Genomic DNA, 14,543 nt, shown 5'->3' with positions numbered 1-14,543 from the left:
AACCACAGGTTTGTTTTCCACACAGGTGGTGTTCTATCTAATACAGACTGAGACTATCATTCATATTGTCAATTCTGTTGTAAAACATTTCTTAAACGGAACCAAATGGAATGAAACTGGGATGTCCAAAGTCTTGTTTTTTGTTGCAACTGTTTGGACTAATGATTCCACCCCAGATCAGCTAGATGCAGGCAAGAATGTACTACTGTCTGTCATCTGGATCACTACACATGTTCTCTCGACCTACCTATGTTGTAAACTTTCATTCATAGGTTGTAGCAACCTAATGATGGGTACAGGGAAATGATGTGAGAAGGATGTAGTAGCATAAACCTATCGATGTTAAATGGAGCTGAGTGAATGGAGTATGAATGAACAGAGATCCAATATAATAGAAATAAGGCCATGCTCATTTAAAAAAAAAAAAAAAAATTGTCCTCCCTAATCTTAAACGGCACTGACTGACACACACACACACACACACACACACACACACACACACACACACACACACACACACACACACACACACCTGTACTGTATGTACTGAAACAACTCACCAATCAAACGTAGCCTGGCTACCGCTACATACCACTAACGCCATGCCAGATGTCACGGCAGCTCATCTCTCACTCATTCCTCCCTCGTTAGGCTCGGTGGGGGTGGGGGGCACACCTCTCCGCTGGGCCGTTTAAAATCTCGTTAGCAGCTAATTAAAAGCGTTCCCGTCTTTTTTTTTTTGCCTTGCTCTTACTCTAGCTAATTATCCTCACTTAATCTTCCCGGCCATAACTACAGCTCCAGATCCCCCATTCCTCCTCCTCTCCTGAAGCAGGGACAAAAAGGTAGGTCACCCCCCGGACTCTTTCCACAAACGCAACAGAGGAATGTGGCTAAAAACCTAGACATTGTGAAGCCATCGGTCGAAGAACTTCCTTGTAAGAGCTACTGTTGATTCAACATTTGCATTGGGAAATCAAATAAAATTTGATTTGTCAAATGCGCCGAATAAAACAGTTCTATACTTTACCGTGAAATGTTTACTTGCAAGTCCTTAACCAACAATGCAGTTCAAGAAATAGAGAAAAATGTAAATATTTTTTAAACAAACTAAAGTTTTTTTTTAAATTATGAACTCAAAAAGAAACAAGATAATTACATAACAATAACGAGGCTATATACAAGGGGTCCAGTACCGAGTCAATGCGCGAGGGTGCAGGTTAGTTGAGGTAATTTGTAAAGTAACTAAGCATAGATAATAACCAGCGAGTAGCATCAATGTAAAAACATAGGGCAGAGGTTGTCAATGTAAATTGTCCGTGTTTGATTAATTTGATTAATTTGATTAATTGTTCAGCAGTCTTATGGCTTGGGGGTAGAAGCTGTTAAGGAGCTTTTTAGTCATAGACTTGGTGCTCCGGTACCGCTTGTTGTGCGGTAGCAGAGAAAACAGTCCAGGACTTGGATGACTGGAGTCTTTGACAATTTTTGGGGCCAACCTCTGACACCACCTAGTATATAGGTCCTGGAAGACTGGAAGCTTGGCCCCAGTGATATACTGGGCCGTACGCACTACCCTCTGTGGCGCCTTACGGTCAGATGCCGAGCAGTTGCCATAACGGTTGGTGATGCAACCAGAGAAAACAGTCCAGGACTTGGATGACTGGAGTCTTTGAGTCTTTGACAATGGTGCAGCTGTAGAACTTTTTGAGGATCTGGGGACCCGTGTCACATTTCTTTCAGTCTCCCGAGGGGAAAAAAGTATAGTGTTGGCCTCTTCACAACTGTCTTGGTGTGTTTGGACCATGATAGTTTGTTGGTGATGTGGACACCAAGGAACTTGAAACTCTCGACCCGCTCCACTTCAGCTCTGTCAATGTGAATGAGGCCTGTTCAGCCCTCCTTTTCCTGTAGTCCACAATCAGCTCATTGGTCTTGATCACATTGAGTGAGAGGTTGATCTCAATGGTGCAGCTGTAGAACTTTTTGAGGATCTGGGGACCCGTGTCACATTTTTTTCAGTCTCCTGAGGGGAAAAAAGTGTAGTGTTGGCCTCTTCACAACTGTCTTGGTGTGTTTGGACCATGATAATTTGTTGGTGATGTGGACACCAAGGAACTTGAATCTCTCGACCCGCTCCACTTCAGCTCTGTCAATGTGAATGAGGCCTGTTCGGCCCTCCTTTTCCTGTAGTCCACGATCAGCTCATTGGGCTTGATCACATTGAGTAAGAGGTTGTTGCCCTGACACCACACTGCCAGGTCTCTGACCTCCTCCCTATAGGCGGTCTCATCGTTGTCGGTGATCAGGCCTACCACCAGGTCTCTGACCTCCTCCCTATAGGCTGTCTCATCGTTGTCGGTGATCAGGCCTACCACTGTTGTGTCATCAGTTAACTTAATGATGGTGTTGGAGTCGTGCTTGGCCACGCAGTCATGGGTGAACAGGGAGTACAGGAGGGGACTAAGTATGCATCCCTGAGGGGCCCCAGTGTTGAGGATCAGCGTGGCAGATGTGTTGTTGCCTACCCTTACCAACTGGGGGAGGCCCGTCAGGTAGTTCAGGATCCAGTTTCAGAGGGAGGGGTTTAGTCCCAGGGTCCTTAGCTTAGTGATGAGCTTTGAGGGCACTATGGTGTTGAACGCTTAGATGTAGTCAATGAACAGCATTCTCACATAGGTGTTCCTTTTGTTGAGGTGGGAAAGGGCAGTTTGGAGTGCGATTGAGATTACGTCATCTGTGGACCTGTGGTATGATTGAAGTAAGATGGAATACAGGCTACATACTTCAAACCAGTACATAGGGTCCCAAAACTTTCTCAGAATTCCCAGGATTTGTAGATATCCTGGATGGAATTTTCCAAGGTTCTAGATATCCTGGATGGAATATTCCAAGGTTCTAGATATCCTGGATGGAATATTCCAAGGTTCTAGGTATTCTGGAAAACCTGTGGATTTGGGGAGTTGTGCAACCCTACTAGCACCAGATTGAGGTATCTGCTAACTAGGCTGAGATGTGGCAGACTGATTGTGATAGCTGATAGGCTTACCCGGAAGAGTGCGTGCTGCTGGTGACCACCTTGAGGCTGGCGGCATTGCGGATGAGCTTGTCCAGCGTTGCGACGATCTGGGAGAATTTAGGCCGGAGGTTTCTTTCCTTGACCCAGCAGTCAAGCATGAGCTGGTGCAGTGCCGTTGGGCAGTCCATGGGCGGGGGCAGCCGGTAGTCCTGCTCCACTGCGTTGATAACCTGGAGTGTTGAATAGGAGAAGAGAAGAGAGGAGAGATCTGCGTTGAGAGTGGGTTAGAATCAGACCTGGGTCAGATATTTTCTTGGGAATTAGGGGTTTGAATGAAGAGGCATACAAAGGATAGGGTGATCACTGGGCAGAGAAGGGATATGAGGTAGGAAGAGAAAGAGAAGGGATAGGAGGTAGGAAGTGAAAGAGAAGGGATAGGAGGTAGGAAGTGAAAGAGAAGGGATAGGAGGTAGGAAGTGAAAGAGAAGGGATAGGAGGTAGGAAGTGAAAGAGAAGGGATAGGAGGTAGGAAGTGAAAGAGAAGGGATAGGAGGTAGGAAGTGAAAGAGAAGGGATAGGAGGTAGGAAGTGAAAGAGAAGGGATAGGAAGAAGTGAAAGAGAAGGGATAGGAGGTAGGAAGTGAAAGAGAAGGGATAGGAGGTAGGAAGTGAAAGAGAAGGGATAGGAGGTAGGAAAGAAAGAGAAGGGATAGGAGGTAGGAAGTGAAAGAGAAGGGATAGGAGGTAGGAAGTGAAAGAGAAGGGATAGGAGGTAGGAAGTGAAAGAGAAGGGATAGGAGGTAGGAAGAGAAAGAGAAGGGATAGGAGGTAGGAAGAGAAAGAGAAGGGATAGGAGGTAGGAAGTGAAAGAGAAGGGATAGGAGGTAGGAAGTGAAAGAGAAGGGATAGGAGGTAGGAAGTGAAAGAGAAGGGATAGGAGGTATGAAGTGAAAGAGAGATGGGATTATAGTCAAGAAGGGAACAACGTAAGGAGGAAAGATGGAAGGGAAGGGGGAAGGGGGGAGGAAGAGAGGGGGAAAATAAGAGCGAGCATGAGAAGGGGGCAGGAGAGATGGAGGAAAGATGTTAGGGGAGCGAGGGGGAAGGAGGCAGGAGAAATGGAGGAAAGATGGGAGGGGTAGGGGACAGGACAGATGGAGGAACGGTTGGAGGGGGAGGGAGGGGGAAGGGGCAGGAGAGATGGAGGAATGGTTGGAGGGGGAAGGGGGGGGCAGGAGAGATGGAAGAAAGACAATGGATGATGAAAGGACAAGGAACCAGAGAATGGGGGATTCAGAGATTGTTACAGTGTTTTTTGGGATCGTGGGAACGTGAAGTAAAGTAGTTTCACTCACATCCTGGTTGCTCATGTCCCAATATGGCCGCTCTCCGTACGACATCACTTCCCACATGACGATGCCATAGCTCCACACATCACTGGCCGAGGTGAACTTCCTGTAGGCAATGGCCTCGGGAGCCGTCCAGCGAATCGGAATCTTGCCTCCCTGTGGATATGCGAATGAGTAGGTGAGCGTGAAATACTGGGGATGGAGTCACACACACACACACACACACACACACACACACACACAGAGTCACACACACACACAATTTATTACCACTCATTCAAGACTTGACATAGATGCCAATACACACTCCAAAAGACTCCCTCAGTCCTAGACACTCACAAGACTCCCTCAGTGTTATAGACACTCGCCAACCTACCTCAGTGTCCTAGACACTCACCAGACTCCCTCAGTGTTCTAGACACTCACCAACCTCCCTCAGTGTCCTAGACACTCACCAGACTCCCTCAGTGTCCTAGACACTCACCAACCTCCCTCAGTGTCCTAGACACTCACCAGACTCCCTCAGTGTCCTAGACACTCACCAACCTCCCTCAGTGTCCTAGACACTCACCAGACTCCCTCAGTGTCCTAGACACTCACCAACCTCCCTCAGTGTCCTAGACACTCACCAGACTCCCTCAGTGTTCTAGACACTCACCAACATCTCTCAGTGTCCAAGACACTCACCAGACTCCCTCAGTGTCCAAGACACTAAGCAGACTCCCTCAGTGTCCTAGACACTGTGTTCTAGACACTCACCAGACTCCCTCATCAGACTCCCTCAGTGTCCTAGACACTCACCAGACTCCCTTAGTGTCCTAGACACTTAGCAGACTCCCTCAGTGTCCTAGACACTCACCAACCTCCCTCAGTGTCATAGACACTCACCATACTCCCTCAGTGTTCTAGACACTCACCAACCTCCCTCAGTGTCCTAGACACTTAGCAAACTTCCTCAGTGTCCTAGACACTCACCAGACTCCCTCAGTGTTCTAGAGACTCACCAACATCCCTCAGTGTCCTAGACACTTAGCAGACTCCCTCAGTGTCCTAGACACTCACCAGACTCCCTCAGTTTCCAAGACACTAAGCAGACTCCCTCAGTGTCCTAGACACTAAGCAGACTCGCTGTGTTCTAGACACTCACCAGACTCCCTCATCAGACTCCCTCAGTGTTCTAGACACTCACCAACCTCCCTCAGTGTCCCAGACACTCACCAGACTACCTCAGTGTCCTAGACACTTAGCAAAAGTCCTCAGTGTCCTAGACACTCAGCAGACTCCCTCAGTGTCCTAGACACTCACCAACCTCCCCCAGTGTCCAAGACACTAAGCAGACTCCCTCAGTGTCCTAGACACTAAGCAGACTCCCTCAGTGTTCTAGACATTCACCAGACTCCCTCAGCAGACTCCCTCAGTGTTCTAGACACTCACCAACCTCCCTCAGTGTCCCAGACACTCACCAGACTCCCTCAGTGTCCTAGACACTTAGCAGACTCCCTCAGTGTCCTAGACACTCACCAGACTCCCTCAGCATCCTAGACACTTAGCAGACTCCCTCAGTGTCCTAGACACTCACCAGACTCCCTCAGCATCCTAGACACTTAGCAGACTCCCTCAGTGTCCTAGACACTCACCAGACTCCCTCAGCGTCCTAGACACTTAGCAGACTCCCTCAGTGTCCTAGACACTCACCAGACTCCCTCAGCGTCCTAGACACTTAGCAGACTCCCTCAGTGTCCTAGACACTCACCAGACTCCCTTAGTGTCCTAGACACTTAGCAGACTCCCTCAGTGTCCTAAACACTCAGCAGACTCCCTCAGTGTCCTAGACACTCAGTAGTCTACCCCAGTGTCCTAGACACTCACCAGACTCCCTCAGTGTCCTAGACACTCACCAGACTCCCTCAGTGTCCTAGACACTTAGCAGACTCCCTTAGTGTCCTAGACACTCCCAAAGACCCCTCACTGTCCTAGACACTCAGCAGACTCCCTTAGTGTCCTCGATACTCACCAGTGAGCTGGTATAGGTTGGGTCCGTGGCGTCGTCTTCAAGGAATCGCGACAGGCCGAAGTCGGACACCTTACACACCAGGTTGCTGTTGACCAGAATGTTGCGAGCTGCCAGGTCCCGGTGAACGTAGTTCATATCAGAAAGATACTTCATGCCCGCGGCGATGCCACGCAACATGCCCACCAGCTGGATCACTGTGAACTGCCCGTCATTGAGCTGGCAGATTCAGAGATAGAGATAAAAAGGTCAGCATATCATATTAAAAACATATATACTAGATTCAATCATTATTTAACATGCTCATATTCTTCTCACATATATATACACAAACACACATTTACCGCCTGTTGAACACGGAATGAGAAAGTACTTGGTTTGGGGTTTTTTTGAAATTTTTGAAAGTCTATTGAAAAGTTGTTGGTTAATAGCTAGTTATCTTTTGAGTTTAGATCCCGTGACGGGTTGGCATCAGTTGCTGGGACCGCTACTGATTCAGAAGGGTTGGGTTAAATGCGCAAGACACATTTCAGTTGAAGGCATTCAATTGTACAACTGACTAGGTATCCCCCTTTCACTTTCCTTTACTATCTTTCCAGTGATTCTTCTGACCAAGGTCGGGTCTGAGGAGCTGTTTAGCATAGCAACTAGCCTTGCTGCTAGTTAGCTGCCTACCAAGCTAGCAGGGCTTTCTTGAGGGCTTGAACGCAGTCCGTGACACAGTGTCTGAGATCGCGGATGTGGTTGTCTAGATCCCTGCTGTTTGTTGTTGTTGTTTTTAATCTTTGCTGTGTCCTGTCTGGAACTGAGAGGAGTAACAACGTAACCTATGTCCATGACAAAGACCAAAGCTGGCGGGAGTAACGTTGAGAATAGTGATATCTATCACAGGTTAAGGTTCTTTTAAACAAACAAAAATAATTCTACAACCAGTTGTTTCCCAAACAATTAAATAGCTTCAAGTGTTGAGTCCAAATGCTGTTGGAGTCAACTAATAAAATAATGGACGACCTGACCAGAAAGGTCCAGGACCTGAAGAACAGTTTGCTGTTCTCCCAGGGTCAGCTCGATGAGTTCAAACAGGAGAACGGCAAGATGACAGCAATCTGAAGGTCATTGAGAGAGGACATCAGCTATGAATGTGGATCCGTAATAACAATGACGGAGAAATTGGATTATCTCCAGGGACGATCAAGGAGGAACAACATGGTTGTGTACAGAATTACATAATCTCCACATGAGACTGAGATGGAGTCTGAGGACAAAGTGAGGGAAATTGTCTTGGAGACACTGAAGATGGACCACAGGAAGAATGAGTTGGATCGCGACCGCAGAACTGGAAAACCCACCACCGGCCCAGGTGACAGGTCCAGGCCGATAGTTTTCAAGTTCCTGAGGTTCAAGGACAAGGTAGATGTTCTGGAAAGAGCCAAGGACTTGAGAGAAACGTATATCTTCCTCAACAAGGACTTTCCTGAAGCTGTGCGCCAGAAGAGGAAAGAACTTATTCCTGCTATAAATGTTGCCAGAGCGTGTGAGGACATTGCTTACATCCGCTATGACAGGCTCATTGTCCCCCCTTCCTCCCAAAAGCCTGGAAGGGTTGAGAGAGCCAAGCCTATGGGTTCGTAGCTTCAACCCCACAGCACAAACACACTTACACACACCAACTAATTAATGGACTCCTGAATGTATATATTTTTATGTATATTTTTTTCTCTTACTTTGTTTTTATTATTTCTATCTCTGACAAGGAAAACAGGAAATAGCCCTTATTAATATATGTAGCCTTAGACATAAGGTTCATGAAATCAATAACTTGCTAACATCAGATAACATTCATATATTAGCCAGTTCTGCGACTCACTTAGATAATTAATTTGATGATTCGGCAGTAGCAATACAACGATATAACATCTATAGAAGAGGCAGGAATGCTTGTGGGGGGAGGTGTTGCTGTATATATTCAGAGAATAATAGATTAGAGAATAATGTATGTCAAGTGTTGTGGTTGCAGGTTCACCTGGCACATCTAAAGCCTTTTGTTTTGGGGTGTTGCTATAGGCCACCAAGTGGGAACAGTCAGTATCTAAATAATATGTGCGTGATAGTGTATGTGATAGGTCTACTTTTTGGGGGGGGGCTGAATATTGACTAGTTTTCATCAATCTGTCCACTCAAGAGGAAGCTTCTCACTATAACCAGTGCCTGTAATCTGGTTCGGGTTATTAATCAATCTACTGTACACCAGGGTGTTTCCAAATGCTACAGAAACAAGATCATCCACATGTATCGATCACATTTTTAATAATACCGTAGACCTTTGTTCTAAAGCTATATCCGCACCCATTGGATTCAGTGATCACAATATAGTGACTATATCCAGGAAATTTCCAACAGCTGGTCCTAAAATAGTGTATAAGTGACCATACAAAGGATTTTTCTGTGACTCTTATGTGAATGATGTATATAAAAAATATATGTTGATATAATGTGGATTAATAAGGATCATCTACATGTTGCAATTGATTCATTTATGAAAGAGCTTCTTCCAATTATTGATAATCATGCACTTGTTAGTTAAGAAACTGACTGTTAGAACTGTTAAGGCTCCATGGATTGATGTGGAATTGAATAACTGTATGGTTTACAGAGATGGTAAAAGGTGGTAAAAGTATTGTTATCCTTCAATAAAGACAAACCTCCTGGCATTGACAACAGATGGAAAGCTACTAAGGATGGAAGCTGACTCTATAGCCACTCCTATCTGTCATATCTTTAATCTGAGTCTAGAGGAAAGTCTTTGTCCTCATGCCTGGAGGGAAGCCAAAGTAATTCCCCTACCCATGAGTGATAAAGTGGCCTTTACTGGTTTTAATAGCAGACCTATCAACTTGTTGCCAGCTCTTACCAAACTGTTCTGAAAAAATGTTTTTCACCAAATACAATGCTATTTCTCTGTAAACAAGTTAACAACAGACTTGCAGCAAGCTTAAAGAGAAGGTCACTCAACATGTACTGCACTGATACAAATGACTGATGATTGGTTGAAAGAAATTGATAATAAGATGATTGTGGGAGCTGTACTGTTAGATTTCAGTGGAGCCTTTGATATTATTGACCATAACCTGTTGTTGAGAAAATGTAGCCATCCATCTAATAGAACTCAAGAGGTTTAATGGAAGCCTCTGTAATGTCAAACTTGTAAAGTGTGGTGTACCGCAGGGCACCTCTTTAGGCCCTCTAATCTTTTGCATTTTTACCAATGACCTGCCACTGTCATTAAACAAAGCATGTGTGTCCATGTGTGTTGATGATTCAACCATATTCAACCATATACGCATCAGCAACCACAACTAACTAAATCACTGAGGCCCTTAATAAACAGTGTCTGTTTTGGGTGGGAGTCCAGTACTACATTGGTCCTGAACATTTCTAAAACTAAGAGTTATTTTTGGTATAAATTGATCCTGGATCTCAGCCGCACCTGGTAATGAATGGGGTGGCTGTTGAACAAGTTGAGGAGACTAAATTACTTGGTGTTACCTTAGATTGTAAACTGTCATGGTCAAAACATATAGATTTAATAGTTGTAAAGACGGGAAGAGGTCTGTCCATAATAAAGAGATGCTCTGCTTTTTTGACACCACACTTCACAAAGCAAGTCCTGCAGGCTCTAGTTTTATCTTATCTTGATTATTGTCCAGTCATGTGGTCAAGTGCTGCAATGAAAGACCTAGTTAAGCTGCAGCCCAGAACAGAGCGGCACATCTTGCTCTGCTCTTCATTGTAATCAGAGGGCTGATACTAATACTATGCATGCCAGGCTCTCTTGGCTAAGATTTGAGGAAAGGCTGACTGCGTCAATTCTTGTTTTCATGAGAAACATTATTGTGTTGGAAATTCCAAATGGTTGCATAGTCAACTTCCACACTGCACTGACACACACACACCAGACATGCCACCAGGGGTCTTTTCACAGTCCTCAGGTCCAGAACAAATTTAAAGAAAAGTACAGTATTATACAGAGCCATGAGTGCATGGAACTCCCTTACATCTTATATAGTGAACAGCAAACCTGGTTTCAAAAAACAAATATAAAGCAACAACTCATGGCAGAATGCACCTCTCCCCCATGTGATCTACTTGTTGTGTGTTTGTACTGACATGTATGTGGAACTGATAGATACGTTTTAAAAACATTAACATGTAGTGTTTAAATGTATGTAAATTGTAAAGTATTTTGTCTGTAATGTCTTTTCATTATTTTTCGGACCCCAGTAAGACTAGCTGTCTCCATGGTATCAGACCCCAGTAAGACTAGCTGTCTCCATGGTATCAGACCCCAGTAAGACTAGCTGTCTCCATGGTATCAGACCCCAGTAAGACTAGCTGTCTCCATGGTATCAGAGCTGTCTTCCCAGTAAGACTAGCTGTCTCCATGGCATCAGACCCCAGTAAGACTAGCTGTCTCCATGGTATCAGACCCCAGTAAGAGCTGTCCCATGGTATCAGACCCCAGTAAGACTAGCTGTCTCCATGGTATCAGACCCCAGTAAGACTAGCTGTCTCCATGGTATCAGTAAGACTAGCTGTCCCCAGTAAGACTAGCTGTCTCCATGGTAGCTGTCTCCAGACCCCAGTAAGACTAGCTGTCTCCATGGTATCAGACCCCAGTAAGACTAGCTGTCTCCATGGTATCAGACAGTAAGACTGTCTCCATGGTATCAGACCCCAGTAAGACTAGCTGTCTCCATGGTATCAGACCCCAGTAAGACTAGCTGTCTCCATGGTATCAGACCCCATAAGACTAGCTGTCTATCAGACCCCAGTAAGACTAGCTGTCTCCATGGTATCAGACCCCAGTAAGACTAGCTGTCTCCATGGTATCAGACCCCAGTAAGACTAGCTGTCTCAGACCCCAGTAAGACTAGCTGTCTCCATGGTATCAGACCCCAGTAAGACTAGCTGTAAGACTAGCTGTCTCCATGGTATCAGACCCCAGTAAGACTAGCTGTCTCCATGGTATCAGACCCCAGTAAGACCCCATGGTATCAGACCCCAGTAAGACTAGCTGTCTCCATGGTATCAGACCCCAGTAAGACTAGCTGTCTCCATGGTATCAGACCCCAGTAAGACTAGCTGTCTCCATTGGCATCCACTAATGGGGATCCTGATAAATAAAAAACTGTAATAAATCTCTCTGTCTCTCCTCACCACTCTATTTGGTTGCTCTCTGTCTCTCTGTCTAACTCTTGCTCTCTTTCTTATTCTTACTATCTCTCTATTTATCCCTTTGCTTCTTTCTCCTTCCGTTTCCACTTAAACACTCTCTTTCTCTCTCTCTCTCTCACTCTCTCTCTCCTTTCTCTCCTTTCTGTGTATCCCCCCTCTCTCTTTCTCTCTCCATCTCTCTCTGTCTCCTCCTCAGTGTCAACCAGTATTTAATTTAAGGGAGAGGCAGTGATTCATAAGCTGAGTGTATCCTCTGTAAATGTCAGAGATAGCGAGAGGAGCGGCGCGTTTGTCTGATATTGGCAACAGATGAGGGTTAGGGCCTTTTCCCAAAGAGATGGAGAGGGTGTGGAATACGAGGACATTAATAGAGAAGATCGGGGAGATATGCTCTTGTGCTTTTGCTGGGTAGTGGTGCAGATGATGTGACGATTACAAATAGACATATATGAAGTGTGTTCAAGAGCATCAGTTCTCTGGGCAGTTTTACAGAGCGCAGATTTTTAATGCGTGTGTGTGTGTGTGTGTGTGTATTCCACATGCTCTCTTACCCTTAAGAAAGAGTCCAGCGCTCCGTTCTCCATAAACTCTGTGACGATCATGACTGGTCGGCTCTTGGTGACCACGCCCTCCAACCGGATTATGTTCGGGTGGTCAAACTGTCCCATGATGCTCGCTTCGCTCAGGAAGTCCCGCCTCTGCCTGTCGGTGTAGCCCACCTTGAGTGTCTTGATAGCCACAATGATCTCCCGTCGTCCGGGCAGCTTCAGACGCCCACGACACACCTCCCCAAACTCTCCTGTGAGAGTGAGGAATGGGAGACAGCGAAAGAGAGAGAGATATGGAGGGGGGGAGAGAGGAAGGATCGGAAGAGTGGAGGAGAGTGGAGGAGAGTGGGGGAGAGGGACAGTTTACTGGTTAGAAACAAGGAGCCAGGGAAAGGAAGCGGGAGATAGAGAGTGGGTGGGGGGGGGGGTCGGGGGGGGGGCTCAGCAGGGTGAACGAGAGGAGGGGGAGGGTAAGGGATGGTGGCTAGCTTAGAGCAGCAGAGAAAAGTGAGGGGGAAAGCGAGAGGAGGTATATGTTTGGGGATGGGTGGAAAGGGATGGCTGAGGGAAAACTAAAAGCTTAGAGTGGGTGGACGTGGGTAGTTTGGGGTAGGGGGAAAGGCTTGATAAGAGAGTGAGGGAGGTGGGAGGGTAGGGGTATACGTTTGGGTAGAGGGGAGGTGGGAGGGTAGAGGTATATGTTTGGGTAGATGTATAGGTTGGAATAGAGGTATAGGTGGGAGGGTAGAGGTAGAGGTTGGAGGATAGAGGTAGAGGTGGGAGGGTAGAAGTAGAGGTAGGAGGGTAGAGGTAGAGGGTAGAGGTAGAGGTGGGAGGGTAGAGGTAGGAGGGTAGAGGTAGAAGGGTAGAGGTATAGGAGGGAGGGTAGAGGTATATGTTTGGGTAGATGTATAGGTTGGAATAGAGGTATAGGTGGGAGGGTAGAGGTAGAGGTTGGAGGATAGAGGTAGAGGTGGGAGGGTAGAAGTAGAGGTAGGAGGGTAGAGGTAGAGGTGGGAGGGTAGAGGTAGAGGTGGGAGGGTAGAGGTAGGAGGGTAGAGGTAGAAGGGTAGAGGTATGGGAGGGGTGGGAGGGTAGAGATATAGGTGGGAGGGTAGAGGTGGAGGGGGTGGGAATAGAGGTAGGTGCGGGTAGAGGTATAGGAGGTATAGGTAGAGACAGAGGGGGGGTAGAGGTTGGAGGGTAGAGGTATAGGTGGGGGTAGAGGTAGGTGGGAGGTACCGATGGGAGGGTATGGGAGGTAGAGATGGGAGGGTAGAGGTATAGGTGGGGGGGGTGGTGGGGGTAGATTAGGTTGGAGGGATGGAGGGGGGTATAGGTGGGGGGTCAGAAGAAGAGACAGGAGGAGGGAGAGAAGATGGGCGGTTGTGGAGGTTTTGCGTCTGGGGCCTAGAGATATAGGTGGCCAACCAGGTGCAAGAGTGTGTGAGAGCAAGAGAAACAAGGGAAGTGAGATGGGAGGGAGGGAGGGAGGGGGAGGGAGGGAGGGAGGAGGGAGCTTGGGGAGGGAGGGGAGGGAGGGATGATCAAGGGGTGAGGGAGGGAGGGAGGGAGGGAGGGAGGGAGGGAGGGAGGGAGGGAGGGGGGGAGGGAGGGAGGGAGGGAGGGGGAGGGAGGGAGGGAGGGAGGGATGATCAGTGGGAGGGAGGGTAAAGGGGAGGGGAGACAGGGGTTGGGGTTCGTCACTTAAGGCGAAGGCTGGGAAGCGACGGGTTCAAGAAGCAGCAGTAGGTGTTAAGCCCTTGTAGTAGTAGTAGTAGTAGTAGTAGTAGTAGTAGTAGTAGTAGTAGTAGTAGTAGTAGGAGTGGAGGGGGCTCAGCTGCAGGTGACGTAAACCTCAAATCCAACTTCCCATCATCACAAGTCTTCATTCGGCTCAGATACAATCCTACAGCTTTTTTTGCAAAAAATATTACTAAATATTTCAAGATATCCAATAATTTATGATTTCAAGATTATTAACTAGTGCATCAAAAAGGGTGGAGGGAAGGAGCAAGGGTACTCTAAAGGGAAACAAGAAGGACGACCACATACGGAGGTCAAGGGTCAAAGGGTCTTTAGAGTGGCCCCGTTTAACATTGACCCTTGAGAAACTTGGGGGGTTCCGAGATGACCAATCCTGAACCTGGAAGGCTGCTGTTCTAGCTGCTTGACCAGCCAATCAACCCTCCTAGATGATGATTAAGTCAGTTACATTCAAGTAGAAGAGCTAACCAATGGAAGTGACTGAATTAATGACACTTGAAGGAACAAAATAACTTCCTACTACAGAGCACCTCTCCAGGATCAGGAATGGGCAGTTCTTAAAGGTTAAAGGTTAAAAAAAAAAAAATTTAAAGGTTAAAAAGGACAAAAAGTGT

The 14,543-nt window shown here is 46.7% G+C and overlaps 1 protein-coding gene across 7 annotated transcripts in view; it reads right to left on the bottom strand.

Annotated features, from left to right (window-relative positions):
- Window positions 1-14,543, bottom strand: part of LOC112253225 (ephrin type-B receptor 3-like) — a 115,651-nt gene that overhangs the window by 5,863 nt on the left and 95,245 nt on the right. For all 7 annotated transcript variants that reach the window (XM_042322883.1, XM_042322886.1, XM_042322884.1 and 4 more), the window contains exons 11-14: window positions 12,166-12,413; window positions 6,383-6,598; window positions 4,375-4,524; window positions 3,050-3,249 (exon numbers count right to left, since the gene is read on the bottom strand). In XM_042322883.1, coding sequence (XP_042178817.1) covers window positions 3,050-3,249; window positions 4,375-4,524; window positions 6,383-6,598; window positions 12,166-12,413 — 814 coding nt within the window. The remainder of the gene's footprint in view (window positions 1-3,049; window positions 3,250-4,374; window positions 4,525-6,382; window positions 6,599-12,165; window positions 12,414-14,543) is intronic.

Source organism: Oncorhynchus tshawytscha, linkage group LG06 (genome assembly GCF_018296145.1).
Source record: "Oncorhynchus tshawytscha isolate Ot180627B linkage group LG06, Otsh_v2.0, whole genome shotgun sequence".
Taxonomy (NCBI): domain Eukaryota; kingdom Metazoa; phylum Chordata; class Actinopteri; order Salmoniformes; family Salmonidae; genus Oncorhynchus; species Oncorhynchus tshawytscha.
This window is presented reverse-complemented; position numbering and strand designations above follow the sequence as displayed.